Raw genomic sequence first — 15,566 nt, 5'->3', positions numbered from 1 at the left:
AGAAACAAAAGGTGCAAGTTATATTATACAATAAGTGCAGACTAGTGCAGAAAGAGAACTAGGTGGCATAGAAAGCTAAATTTGCCCTTCATGGGTCATGTCTCACAGGTGTATAATTAATGTAACTTACACCAGTCTGGTGTCCTGGAAGAAACTGCTCTATTGTTGGGGAATGGGAATTGTGCCACTTACATTTGGCTTCTCTCAGCACTGCAAATGGGAACACAAAAGCCCTGTGAACTTTTTTTTTTTTTTTCCCCTAAGGAAATAACTTACAGGACTATGCCACAAATTCCTAAACAGTGTTTGAACTGCTGGTGGAATATTTAATAACACAAAAGCAAATAATAAACTCCTACACATTTTCTGAGAAACTGGAGGTGGGGTGCGTAGAGTTCACTGATCACTTTGTTTCCTTCTGACCTTCTCTTTCTCCTGAACACTGATTTTACTCATTCACTGAAGCAGGTGGAATGTCCTCATTACCCTCACTGGTGCCCAGCAAGCACCACAGCTCCTCTTGCTCTCCAGCACTCGTTGGGCTCCTGCTGTGCTCACATCTGTCTGCTCACATCTGGCTCAGTACACTCTTTGACCTTCTCCCCCACAGAGGGAACCACAAGCCTATCAATATCACTTAGATATCTTGCAGTTTATTTTTTTTCCTCATTTCAAAGCACTTGTTATGCATTCTTCTCCACAACACTGCAAGGTGGGTATTATCCCCATGTAATAGTGAAGTTAATGGTTAGTTTTACGAAGAGGCTTCTGTGCCTTATTAGCATTTCCTAGAGCTATGTCTAGAATTTAGATCTGCAGAATCATTCAGCTGCCTCCTGAACTGGAAACCACTCTGGCCCAAAAGGCTTTTTGGTCAAAACCTGTGACATGCCTGGGAGAACTGGCACCAAAATGCTCAACACCTGGTTTATGGTCACAGGCCCAAAGCATGGGACCATTCTTTTCTCCCAGGTTTGGATAAGCAATCTTGGGTTCAGCCATTACATCACAAATACTCTCTGAATTCAGTAACTGAGAAACTCCCTATCCAAAGCAAAACAAATTTACTTTAAACTTATTAAAAAGAGAACTTGGCCTCTCCAACCAAAATTTCATCCTTCATGGATGAAAATTGTCGAAAATCTTGTGTATTTTTGTGGAAGCAACACTGAGACACCTGGTGGGAGCAGCGGTTTATTGTGCTTCAGACCAAGTCTGATGTCTTTGCCTGGAGAAGACTCTCACCAATTGCTTCTGAATTACAGCACACACAAAGATCATGTAAGATTCCAAAAATTTTGCAGGGAGAATATCTCCTGCAGTTACACACTTTGAATTGCTAGCTTTTTAGAACATGTATGCAGAAGCAAACTAATATTTAAAATATAGCTAGACGATGTGTTTTTATCCTGTAGAGATTTAAAACAAACAAACAAACAAACAAACAAAAGGTAATAGTTGAAATCACGTGATCAGGTTTTACTTGAAATGAAATTTGTTTTGGTTGTTAAGTACGAGCAAAAACTACTGAAAAAAAATATTTTTTAAAAATTATTATTTCCCCTCCCCTCCCCAAAACATTATATGCGAATTGCTAAATTATTTTTAGCAAACTTCTTTTTTTTAAAAAAAAGGTACTTTTTGATCTTTTTAAGATACTTCATGCAGCAGCACATTAGCACCATCCTATATATCATCTTGCTGATTAGCAATAGCAACAAAAGTTTAAATCAGAAACTACCATTATTTTATTTTTCTATTGTTTCTGGCAAGTTTTTAATTATGATAGCTAACTATTTTGCAAACACTTATTTTGATAATAAGATTGATAATTTGTATATGCAAACTGACTGACTGAAGTACTTTCTGTTTATACTGCCTGAATTGGTATATGATGATATAACGTAAGATGCAGTCTGGTCTAGTATTTGATGCTTCATCCTTAGTGCTCCGGGTGAGTCAGCCCTGTGGTTGATGACCTGAGCCCCTCTAAAAGCACTTTTATTTCTGCCTAAGATGGGGACATTTTTTAAAAAAAGAGAATAATACAGCTTAAAGTCTATATTTGAATTCCACTTTTGATCCTCAGAAAGGCTTCACTAAGCACTGCATGCATTACAAAACCACAGGCTAACCCAATTAAGTCAATACTTCATCACTCAGAGCTACTACAAACATTTCAAGTTTTACTTTGAAATTTTTTGTATCATCTACCTCTTGGAAACACCAAGCGCAGTGTGGTCCGGAAAGCACACAATCTTCACAAGTCACTGCACTTTCCTGAGAACAGGTCCCTAAATTTAAATAAAAGAAGACAAAAGACTGTCAATAATGTGCTTAATCATTCAGCTTATGATGAATCTGGCTAGTTAGAGAATGTGGGAAGTGAAAAATGCACACATTTAGCCATATACAGGATTACTGATGAAGTTATTTCATAAAGATGTTTCTATTGGTAGAATATTAACTCTCTGGAAAAACAATACAATTACTGACAATTAACATACTTGCTTTTGCATGCTTTATAGATGTGTATTCAATGAGAACATGCTACTTGTTTGATTGAGGGCACTTGATAAAACTTTATATTTGTTTCTGGTATAGGGCATGTACAACATTGGCAACATAACCAGAGATACTAAAACCACAAAATTATGTACGTTCACTGTATATACTTAACATTGCTTCACCAACATCTGTAGATACATGATATGATTTTAATTTATTGTGCAAGTACTGGTGAAACATTCAGTCACATACACAGTATTAAGTTTCTCAGTTCAGACATTGATTAGTATAACCACAATTGCTCAAATGCCTGTCTCTTTTACATGTTCTGCTATGTAATGACCACATAAATCTTAAATGAATTCACAGGGTTGCCCTACAGCAGTATGTCAAAAAAAAACACCAGTCGTCCAAGAGAAAGGAGTGATTAAATACAGAAGACAGAAAGCTATTTAGTATCAACTTAAAGCAAGAAACAAAGCAAAACTGGTTTAGAAATGGACCCCACTGCCCCCGAGTCTTACCTTGAACATTGTTATTTCTTTGCAGAAATAAGAAAAAGAAGCAAAGCAATTCAATCCCCATTCGTTTTCAGTGCTGGCTGTGTGACAAAAAATATTAACATGTTATTTATCGTCTGTGGGAAGACAGAACATCATAAAATCCATACATTCCCAAAGCATACGTTTTAAGAAGTCACCTACACTGGACTGCGAGGAATCTTCAAACCTATCAGGGCAGAACATGAATGAAAATAAAAACAACAGCTACCTGGGCAGGTAAAGACGGCAAGCTTTGCATAAAAGTAACCTGAACATGGTTATCACTTCCTTGTTTTCCTGTACTCCTTATAAGGTATACAATCAGAAGGAAAATTCATTCAGGTGAAGACTTCTGTCAGTTGCAGTCACTCTGGGTCCTAGAGCAAGCCATCCAAGCGAGCGTTTTTGGCGTATACAGGAACTCTAAAATGCTCCTCTAAAATAACCCCTTTAATTGTTCCCTGAGAGAGTGTGTTAGGCAGACAGGTCATACGATTGCTAAGTAAATATACCTGGAGAGATGTAAAAATCCCATTTTTTCAGATTCCCTGGTGTGGAAGGAAACTTGTAAAGGCAACTGCAAAAAAACAAAAAACAAAAAACAAAAAGCAATCAATTGTTATAATTGAGGACCTGGATCTTGGTAATTCAAGACACAGAGTACATTTATTTTATTAACATTGCAAATTGGAAAGGAAATGCTGCAATCGTGGATTTTTTAATATGTAGAGGAAGGAGTAATTGTATTCCCAGTTCTGCAACCGACTTGAAAAAAATCACTTCAGCTTCAATTCTGTGTAGTAAGTGCCTAAATATTCTATGGCAGTACAGCATGGATACAGCAACATAACAAGTTTTTGCTCCTCCCCACCCCTTGGAATGAAGGGAAAATATGCCTTTCTTACTGCATTATTGCATTATTAAAGGAAATAAAATTTCTTATTTCTGGATATCATCTCTTCACATCTTTTATGCTTTGCTATTTTCTGTTTTGAAAATAATTTGCTCAGGATAAGTCCTCTTTTATCTTAAGAGTTCGCAACTGACTCTACACACTGCAGTATAAAATTAATATTTCATCAGTTGTGTTGTTGATCTACCCTAAAAGCATATATCCTTTTTTTTCCACAGTCAGAATCCTACTGAAGCTGTGAAGCTAGCTTGTAAAAAAACCTAAGCTGCTCTCACCATGAGAACTGGCAGGATCAGACCTCCCTTTTCAAACCTGGTGGTAGCTGCAATTTTGGGGCAGGATGTGACAGTAGGGATAGGTCTATACTAGTAAGCTCAACATGCCTGGAAACATTCCTGGGCATTGAGGCCAACTGGCACAGAAAGACCTGAGTTTATGCTTGCAAATTGTCTATTGGGACCATTCTAGCAACCAAAATGTGCCCAGAAATTGTTTGCAGGGAGTGTTAATTGGAAGAGGTCAAATTCATGCCAGGGAGCATTTTAACAGTTTAATAGCACAGAGAATCTCATTCTAGTGCCTGGAAATATTCCCAGATACATCCGATTTTACTAGTATTTACACAGTCTACGGGTATTTTCGTAGCAGCTCAAACTGGATTACGTCAAGCCTACCTTTGCCCTGCTCACACCCCTTCGCTCTTACCACTACTGATGTCCAAACAAGCAGTGAGCTGATTCAGCCTGATCCAATTAAAAGCCAAGCACCTTCCGTGGGGAAGGCTGGGGGGCTAATCTTCCCCTGGGTGGGTCCCCTGAGCTGTGTCACTGCCCAGCCCAGTGTGAGCACCGGCTCAGGAGAGGGAAGAGGAAAGGCAGGCAGAGCTGACAGGGAAGGTGCCAGCATGATAATTTGAATTTAGCCCAGCTTAGGTTCTTGTGGAACCACATCCTAACATTTCTGTTTACAACAGTAAATTCTTAAGTTTCCTTCAACTGCTTTCTAAACCTTAGAGTATCCTTTGTGAATCATGTGTTCACCTACAACAATTCCTTGTGGCATGAAAACAGCAACAATTAGATTATGTTCCCTTAGCTGGTGAAGACACGGGTCTATGAGGACAATGTCCATAACCACAGAAGGTCAAAATGAAGTGGAGTTGACTGTAAATGTTTGCTCATACAAAGAAAAAAATCCTCCTATAAGAGCCATCCAACACATTTTATTTCCCCGTCTTTAATTTACATTTGTGTGTACGTCCTATACTACTGTTGCTATGCCTACAGCCTTGCAGAACTCCAAGAACTAGTGCTTGCCCTTTCAATGTACAAGTTCATTTTGCAGCTCTCGCTAGCCCCTGGTAATATAACAACACCTCAAAGCCTACACTCAAAGGACTTGATGACAGTCCTTCAGCCACCAAAAGACACCAGAAGTCTCCCAGGTTAAGGACCAGCCAGCTGAACAGCTGGCACTTAGTAAAGGCTTATTTTTAGATTCAAGATATCAAACTTTTTAGTGCAGAAAGAATAATACAACCTACATAAAACTTACAAGTTCGGTTTGATAGCATCAGTTCTCCATTTGTTTGTGTGGTAATATTTTATATAGGTCTTGGCACGGACAGCATGACTGGAGGCTAAGTGCCTGCCTCTGAATGGGATGGCTGCCAGATCTGAGTTAAGTCTTGCCTTGAGTAAAATAACTAAGTTTCTGCAATTTATTAAGAACAGACCTCCCCAGATTGTAGAGCAGAGGAAGAATAGACAACAGCAAAACAACCACAAAAACACAAAGGAAAATATACGGAGAGAAGAACCAAGGTTAGTTTTGACTTTTAAAAGCTCCCACAATGAGAAGATCACAGGACTGGACAGAGTGGGACTGACAATCTCAGCGATAGGGGCACAGGATGATAAGAGAGGTCCGGGAAGAAAGATAGCATCTACAAAGAGCAAATCTTGGGCAAGGCAAGAAAACCTAGGTAGGACGCTGATATAATAGGTTTGTTTTGCAATGTCACTAAACATCTTATATGATATCTAAAGATAAATTGACCAGGAAGTTTGTCTATTAGTGTACTGTTTTACTGGCTTTAGCTATCACAAATGCTAGAAGAGCACGATCTGGAATAGCCATGCTGATGTGGGGAGGATGGCCTCTGAGGTCCTGGCACTGCTGGATCTGACAGCAAGATTCCCTTTCTTTAAAAAGGTTTGTAAGACAGTCTTGTTCTGTTAACTCAAACTAGAGGCATCAGCCCAATGAAGTATAACAAATGGTAGTTTATAGTACAGACAATGCAGTTATTACTGGTTTTATCAGCCACTACACATTCATTTTGGAGCAAATTCTGGTCTTGCTTAAAACAGAGTTATGGTTTTACAATGACACAACCCAGCAGAACACAGCTGTTTATCTTTCAGTATGGGCAGCACTGAACAATGCAGGTCTGTCCTTCTCTAAAAGGTAATAAAATTTGTACAGGATAAAATCTTTACTGCATTTTTCCCCATACCTGGCACTTACAATACGTGAAAGATAGCACAGAATGATATGATGGTCATCCAACCAACCTTTAACAAATTCATTGGTGAGCAGCCAACTTTGAATATAGAGAATACAGAAAAAAAAAAAAAAAAAAAAAAAAAAAAGAAAAGCTAATGATGTGAACAGGGGATAAGAAATAGACCAAAAATATTAGCCTCAGGTAGCATTTCATTAATAAGGCTTTTTTCCTCTTTAGAAAAAGCTACTAATGTATGGCTTTTCTGGTACATTTAGCCGAATCCAAAAGTCAGCCTGGTGACTGGGTCTGTACAAGATCCAGAATGGAAAGTGTTTGCATACAAAAGCATGCCTCATCATTGGCTCATTTAAATCTAAAAAATGACTTCATTTTAGAAAAAATACCAGCCTCTCCTGCATACAGGGCATGAACTGACGTAGCATAATTATATATACAAGAAGACCAGTTCAACAGAAATAAACAATTAGTTCCTCCTGTGCTAGACAAAGCCTGGAAGAGGCGGCATGTTAGCTCTAGTGAAAGCCTACCAGTCAATGCAGAAAAGATCCGTATGTCCCAAGCTCATTGGAGCAAGGAAAATCTCTTTGAATTAGAAGCTGGAGAGCTATTCACATGGAGGAGAAATTCTTGTAAGTTATCTCTCAGCTTCACACACAACCCAACTCTTAATTCTCAATGCTCTTCTCACACACACTCAATCTGAAAGCTTGGAAAAATACTGAGTAATTTGAAGTCCGGATAGCCCACTTGCTGAAACGGTTCTTTGAGTATTTACAAAGGTGGAGGAAGTGTCTCCTGCCCTTCAGAAAAAATCTCTTCCTGCCCCTCATCTGCCAAGTTCTGTGGGAATGGAAGCAGTGAGATGGAGATCAAAATTTAGGGTAAGCCTTTTGACCAGAAAGATGGCAACTGAAGAGTATGCAAATATTACTGAATAAGTGAGAAAAAAAAAAAATCTTAAAATGGTGAAGCTGTTCTATAGCTGCACAGTCAAGTGGTTCCTGACTCTTGGGCCAGCAGAAATGGAAGGCACTTTTAGAAAAAAATCTTCCCCAAAATATATCCCTCACCAGCCTGACAGCCCTAGTTCCAAAGAACAGCTACGACAGATGTTTCAGAGGATGGCTGTCAATTAGCTAGGCAATGAAGCCTGAAAAAAGTTTCCAAGCTTAGATTCAGCTCTAAGGGAACAGAGGTGATTTGAGTAGCCACATAGCAATGGGAATATCCTGTGAACAAGTCAATCCAGCACAGACAGAAACTGCTCACAAATATGGCAATGACACTAGGACTGTCCTGTCCCCACCTTTGCTGGCAATACTTTGGGGAGATCAGGAAAATACATTTAAAGAGGAAACAACAATCCCTAATGAACAATTGTGTTTCATGGGGAAATTCATCCAATTTAATGATGGTGAATGCAACTAAACGGTTTACATTTTTTTCTTTAAACATGATTTATTTTTATTTTTTTAAGAAAACGACAGTATCACCTACCAAACCACTGTGCAAAATAAATAAATGTATTTGGATTTATGCATATTAATGTTGTTCGATATTATTTGTTTTCATTCTTTGTTACACAGCACCATGCGACAGGGTATTGTTCAAAACGGAAAACAGCCTCAGTCCAAAGAAACTGCTGTAAGCATTCAGGTCCTGTGTAAATGACACAGAGCCTGCGGTATGTGAAGATGTGAATGCACAGCGGCTGAGCTGCCCCCGTTGGGACGTGTATACTAACTTCATTCCCAGCCACGGGACTCGCACCAAAACACTGCTGTGTAGGTTAAGGCACAGAGCCCTGCCTGTAGGCAAGTGTGTGAAAAGGCAAAGGCTTCTCATAACTCTTCGTGTTTTGTTTGCAAGCAGTACTATACAGGCGGTGGAGAGCAGTTTTAGAAGATGAACAGAGTCTGTAGCTCCTTCCTGCAGGTTGCATGAGCTGAACGGCCACACGTAGGAAAGGAATTTTTTCCCTCTGGCCCTGAACAAAGTGGGGTGTTGCAGATGCATGACTCAGGTCATGATTCATGCTCTGGTCTCCTCTTGTTTCCGGAGCAGTGCGCTGCTGCTAGATGAAGGCAGAGCCAAGTCAACAACCTACCTCTGAACAAACAGAGAGGAAGAGGAGGAAGAAGGATGAATTGCTCACCAACTGTGCAGTGAACAGCAGGCAGACAACCCAGGGTGTTTTCAACCCATGTTCACCTCACCCACAGCTCTGACCCAGCTGGTTTCAGCTGAGGGCGTGAGCAAACCTTTGTCCTCAATTTCCTTTGCATGGCTGAGCACTCTGAAAGGTCTGTTTGATTTTCAGATCGGAATAAACTTTCACACTCAAAGCCAAATAATCAAATCTCCCAACTGCACCAGAACTCAGGTGGAACCAGTGGAAAAATCACGTGGCTTCCAACCAGGACTGTCAGCCAGCCCACAGTGCTCAAAACATGCCAGGGATGCCACACAGCCTATTGAATCTGGCCTAAGTTTCTGTTTGATTTTCACAGTCGCATTGTACACCACCCTGCCCTATAAGAGTGAGGTGGTGGGACCCCAGAGGAAGCACCTCAGCTCCACGCTGGTGGCTGGAACTGCTCTGAGCATTAGCATTAACCCCACAGCACTTAACTCCACAAGATGTCAGGTCTCTGCCCTTTAACTGGCAGCTTTCTGCAGCTTCCTCCATTCAGGTTAATGCTGAGTGCAAGCTCTACCTACTTTCCCTCTTACAAAAGGGCCAAAGGCAGCCCTGTGACACGCATGTTGCAGCCATATAGCATGAAATGCAATGAATAAGCAAAACGAGCTAGGTGCCTTGCTTTTGAAAAAGCTGGAAGGAATGTGTAAGCACGATGTAGTCAGGCCTGATTTATCCAGATGTAAATTCTGAACTATGAGACTGGGACTAGATCACTTGTAAAAAGTACCTTTTCCACGCTGGTCTTACACAGAGCAAACAGACCTCTATTTGTTATAGTTGACCTTGCTATACTTAGGGGTACGGAACTCCAGTGCTTTGCTCAAACATAGGGTTTGAATAATGTCAATCTAGAGTAGCCAAAATAGATAAGCATGTTTACTTCAGCATCCAAACAGCTGCTAATAACTGAGAAAGTGGGCTAAGACGCTGACTGAAACCAGCTAGATTTATGAAGCTTTCAAGTTATTCTGAACACTGATGGTATGGTTTCTATTTACAGACACGCAGAATTCAGTCCACTCCTCCTGTCACAGGGCCCAGTCTCCCCCTTGGGAAAGAACAGGATTTAGGGTTTCAGGAGCTCTTTGTGCAACGTGCTGCCATCTTATGGCTATTCTGCTATTCTGGAGTAGGTATTACTTTAAAACCTGCAGGCATAAAGGCGGTCAGTACTAACTCCCCTGTGACCTTTTGGCAATATTTTGCCTGGCTACATATTTAAGAATCTGTCGAAAAACACATCTTTGTTAAATGATTTGGTCATTTATGTTATATTTGGGTTATAAATTTTTGTTAACAGCTTTTTTTTTTCTTTGCTTTTTTTTTTTTTTTAATTCCTTTCTCATCTACCACAGTAAACAGAACATTATTTCCAGTCTTTGTTATAAGCTCAGTTAACATGATTCTGAAATGTCAGAACTGTTTCCAATATCTTTGTTGACATAAATTATTCCTTTATTTTGCAAATCTTGTTTTATTGCTATGAGCATGTGTAGGAAGGAAATTTAAACCAGCAGGGTGCATTGATATGTAAACAGGGATATTGGAAGAATGACCTTTTACAGAAAGATTAGTATTTCTACAATTCTTAAAGAACTGGTGAGAACTGTTGGTATTACATACCTAAACAAAACCCATGCAAGACCAAGAACCTGCAAATGAAATATCTCTAAGTAAAAATAAAATCAACTAAATCAGTTTCAATTATCTTGGCTGAGTAATACAATAGGAATAAAGCAGAGCACGGTTTCCCTAACAATGCTTTCTAGGAGTTCAAAATGATTGATGATGTAAAGTCTATTAATAATATTCGATTGACTGATACCTTACGCTTACCTCAGCATCACCCTGTTTTGGCTGGACAATTAGCAAGACCAGAATTACCATAATTTAAGCTTTTTAATTTTTTTTTTCATTCTTAATGTTTTGCAGCATGTCAACATGTCCCAGAAGGCCATAAAGTCATGTTTTCTCTGTGAACCAATAAATTAACAGAAATTTCAATAGTTCAACACAGTGAAGGATCTCATAGATACCAAATACGTGTCCTTGCACCTTATACAGCTGTGTTCAGGAACTTATCAAAATCCGTCATAAGACTGCTCAGACAGTTTCTCTTCCTGGCAGATAGGCAAATACAAAGTGGCTCTACTCACCTGTGCGGTATATGCAAGAACAAGGTGAATTCTGCATTATCCAACTCACAAGCAAATAAGCTCCATTTTACTGTGACACCCGCAGTCACAATGCTTTGTTCCTGTTACTCTCACTAGAAGACTGCTTCAGCAACTTTACTCTTCTCATCGCTGGAGACCTTCTAAACTCCAGCCTAGATGGATTAACTAATTTATATCCATTTGTTTTAGTGACAACATTGTCTAGTAACTTAAATAACTTCTTTCCTTTCCTAGTATTTGCCCTGCCCTTCGTTCCCCTCCCCTTGATGTATTTATAGACAGCAATTGTATATCGCTCATTCTTTGGTTTGTGTAGCACTACTTCTCTGCATTTCTTTCAATGCTCTTTCCTAATTGTGGGTGACAGACTGTTCACAGCACTCCAGAAGGGCTCTGACCAATGCCTCCTACGCTGGAGCCTATACGTAGTATTCCTTCCTCAGCTGCCTGCATCATATCTAAGGAGGATCATTTTTTGCCTTTTCCATGACTCAATCCCAACCCTGTGAGCATCCTTCTATGACTGATCAAGACATTATGGTCTTTCTCCTGTCCACTTGATAATTTTAAGTTTATAACAGAAATAATTTCCACCTCAGTTTGTGCTATGAAATTCAACCCCACACATCCAGCTCTCAGGTTCCCGGACTGCCCATATAACAGGATGGATATTTTTCTTATTTGAGCATGCCATTTTTAGCAGCAATGAAAGCATTAATAATTTCAGAGATTAGCTGAAACTGTAATACTTGAAAATCTGTTTGTAATCTCTGATAGCCCAGTAATTCCTTTTTCAGAACAGATGGTATCTTCCATACATATTCTCAGCCCTTATATATTTAATCAAACACTTATTGCTTTCATTCTATTTTTTCCTTTTCATATCCACATCTTTATTTGTTATTTCTAGCAAAATGTGTATGCAATTTGCATATGGTTAAGGTCAAATTAATGAAATTCTACATGTGAGGTCACTTTTCCTCCACTTTTCTCTCTTCTTTGATTTGATAGGTCTTTTAAGAAAAACTTGCTCCTGTATTTGAAATTTAATTTGGTGTTCTTTCAGCATTTTAGGATGGATGATGGACATCATTCCACTATGAGCCTACTCTGTTCTTTGGATTTAATTTTCAAGTTTGCAAACGTTAGTTCTTATTTCTGTGGATTCTTACCATCTTATTTATTTTCATCTGTGATCTCTACCATCCTCTTCATAGAAAAAAAAATATTACTTGGCTTGGGCAGCATTTACACTATCTTTAATCAACGTCCCATCCTTACCACATGCCAGACCTCCCTTCATCTTTCTGGTATAAAAAGCTTTTAGTCTTTGTGCTTTGGTTTACAGATGGTAAATCTGTTTGCCACTTAACAAATATGACTGCACTCTACACTTCTTGGTGTCCAAGATACAGCTGCTTCCCCTATGTCTTTCACTCTTTGCTCATTCCTAATATATTTTTTCTCACTCTTAATATAATTATTTATATATTAAGATATACATAGATATTATTTCTTCAGCAAGGTGTTAACACACTTCATTTTCTACTTCCAGCAGAAAGTGCAGATTTATTATTATTTTTATATATATTTAAAGAAATTCTAATCCTAACGCTTGGAACTTGCATCCACTTGACAACACTAGCTAGTTCCTCCAGTTTCTCAAAATTTGTTCTTCTGAAGTACTGTATATAACAGACCTATTTTTGTTTATTCTTTCACTTATTTTCAATTTAATCAAGTTGGGATAACATTAGCTAGGTTATTTTCTACAACCAGCTGCTCTATGGCATCACTACCTAACAAAGACCACCTAGAATAGCATCATATTAGTCCGGTGACTGCATAGTGATGAAATCTGCCAGCTATCACACCCTGGAATAACTGGCTCTGCTGTTATCAGTAACATTTGCTTTATACTCTATTTCTGTTCCATCAAAATTTCCCATAACAATACAATGCTTGGAAGTTTCGCCTTCATGCCTGAAGTCATCTGTATTACAAATATATCTAAGAGTCCTTTAGTGGTCCTTCAGAAGACCCTTATTCACCATACTTTGCCCCAAAAGTTTGACAAATTCCACCCCACCCATGCTGTCTCTGCATTGTTACTGAGTGATGCCTTTGTACATTTGCTTTTATTTTTAGTTTTCATTACAGTCTACACATCGGTTTAAGAGTGCTTCAGTCATACACTAGTCATCAACCATACTTTGTTATCATTGAGAGATTCAGGGTCATCCTGGACCCTGCGCTTCTAGCCTGTGTTTTCCTGCATGCAGTTTTTGTATATAAATACCTCAGATTGTCTTCTATGACGTTGCACTTTTTTCTTTTTTTTTTTTTTTTCTTTTTTTTAATTACATGGTTCATATTCTTTTTATTCCTGACATCGAGACCATCCACCTCATGTTCCCACCCATGTTAATACTTATTTTTCCTCTTCGTGTTTTTTCCATCATATATTTTTTGCCCCCATGCATTCATCATTTCCTTCTTTTCAGGACCATACATGGAGATTACTTACAAGTGTCCCCCAGCCTTCTCTCCTATTTTCTTGCTTACAATACTTTTACTGGTTATACGGATATATAAATATATATTGTCAGCATGCGATATTTTGTAGTATTGTTACATGATATAATCATGTTATACTGTATTGATATCAACTACAGGAATACTACTTCCAGAAAATGAATACCACACCTGCTCAGATGGAGTTCATCTACTTTTGGTGAAAAATCCTCTGTCCTCTCAAAAGATAAATGCCTTAAAACACTCCTCATAACATCAATTCTTAAGACATCTGCTACTCTTTATTGTCTTGCATACTTTAACACACCCTCTTCAGGAATGAAACTCTGTAATGGTGGTTTTTCCTTCAGACAGTTTTCCCAGTTTGTGTTCTTCTCAGTGCTCTCTCCTTCCACCTTTTATCCTACAATGCAAGCTGATGCAAAGTCATGTTTCGTCTCAGAAATGACTGCATTGCCACAGATGCTAAAAGGTCTTATTGTTTTATTAAAAAATTAAAAATTAAAAAATGGATGCACATACTGTGCATGCATTTGCCTGGAATACAATCATTTCACCTTGAAATTATGCTGTAGGAATGCTGATGACTTTATATTTGTGGGGTAGTTTTAAAATAGCTTCAGATAAGAGAGAGATGTTTTTTAAAGAAAGTGCTAAAGTAAAAGCTTTAATTTACTTTTGAATCCAAGTACTTGTAAGAAGTCTCATCAGGTCTCCTGAAGGCATTTTAGTCACTTGGAGTTAACCATTACCTGAAACTACGTGGGGAGAAAAAAAAAATAAAAAAGAAAAAGAGGAAAAAAAAAAGAAAAAAAAATTCAAAGCCAGCCTACAATACAGTGTGTGTTTAGGAAAGAAATGCAGACACTGAGTCATAGCTATCAGTTATTCATTATACAGTCAGTCAGTTATGATGTGACCCTTCCCAACATTACTCTTACTTTTGATTTACCGTATGTTGCTGACCTGGTGGATGAGACTCTACATTAGGGCAAGACCCTACCCACCCTAATCAGGTGAGACACTTGAGAGTCTACTGTAAGGTCATCATATGAAAAACATAAATAAGGGTAAAGAGGTTACTGAACATACTATATTAGTCAACCTAACAATTACCATGTGAGGTAGGAGGAAAAGATACATAAAAATCCAGTTCTCTGCATGGATTGCAAAATGGCATAGAAAGCCTTATTGACAAAATCTAACAGAGAATGATATAATTTCTTCCCAGAGAGGAATAAAGGATTTATTTATGAAGAGTGAAAGCTTTAGGAATGCCTATGCTGGTACCTTTAGCACCTGAAGAACCAACCCTGAAACTATTATAATTTAGCATGTCTGGCTCATGAGACTGATTCAGGAGAAACTGGGGAAAACAACCATTACTGCAGAATCTGTTGTTTCACTATGTTGCTTTAGCAATGTTATTGGCCTAGAGGTAACTACAGCACACGTGTCCATAAACAGGTAAGACAGACATTACTCAGCACTGTAAAACTCCCCCAGATTGGTCAATATCCAAGGGAATTTTCACCCTGTGTCTACAACAAACGTCCACCACTCACTGATGGTTTACAGATTTGAAGGAGAAGCTGTGCAGTTGCTGCAGCCTGATGAAGGTGTGCAGTCTGTAGCCAGCACAAAGGATGAGCGACAGCTGAGTTATTGTTAATTTGGAAGAGGCATCTGAATGCCCTTTTAAATCAGAGAACAATCACCGTGCTCAGGAACGTCTGAGAGGAACAGTAGACACCAAGGAGGAATTCAAACAGATTGTACACTGGTGCTATGACTACACCCAGAGAGCGTGCCAGGTCATGAACATGTTATAAGCAAACCTCCAGGGAACAGTAAACACAGGTCTGAGGTTCACACACAGGAGATGCCCCTTTCTCTGCATTTTCTATAGACAACAGTCAAAAATAGACTGGCTCCAAAGATGGGCACATTAGGTGTTCATTTACACAGAACAAATCTGGGCCAGAAAATTAATAATCCAACATATCAAATGTTAATTTTTTTTTCAGCTATCTTTGTGAAATTCAAAGTTATGGATATTCCTATACTGTTCTGTAGTTTGACCTTTCTTGCACAAGGGAAAACCACAAATGCCCACGTTTTCCTGTTTCACGTTAACTTAAAGATAAAGGGCAATGGT

General features: G+C 38.8%; 1 protein-coding gene across 3 annotated transcripts in view; it reads right to left on the bottom strand.

The window, feature by feature from the left end:
- ITGB6 (integrin subunit beta 6) overlaps nucleotides 1-15,566 on the bottom strand; it is a 63,861-nt gene that overhangs the window by 30,244 nt on the left and 18,051 nt on the right. For 2 of the 3 annotated variants that reach the window (XR_014618540.1, XM_084288625.1), the window contains exons 2-4: nucleotides 3,563-3,627; nucleotides 3,033-3,109; nucleotides 2,215-2,294 (exon numbers count right to left, since the gene is read on the bottom strand). Coding sequence is in view for 2 of the 3 variants with exons in the window: in XM_084288625.1 (XP_084144751.1) it covers nucleotides 2,215-2,294; nucleotides 3,033-3,093 (141 nt within the window). In the remaining variant the exon portion in view is untranslated. The remainder of the gene's footprint in view (nucleotides 1-2,214; nucleotides 2,295-3,032; nucleotides 3,110-3,562; nucleotides 3,628-15,566) is intronic. The other variant, XM_084288626.1, reaches the window with a different exon arrangement.

This window comes from Netta rufina (genome assembly GCF_964035555.1).
Source record: "Netta rufina genome assembly, chromosome: 6".
Lineage (NCBI taxonomy): Eukaryota > Metazoa > Chordata > Aves > Anseriformes > Anatidae > Netta > Netta rufina.
Note: the sequence above shows the minus strand (reverse complement) of the source record. Positions and strands in the feature narration are given on the sequence as shown.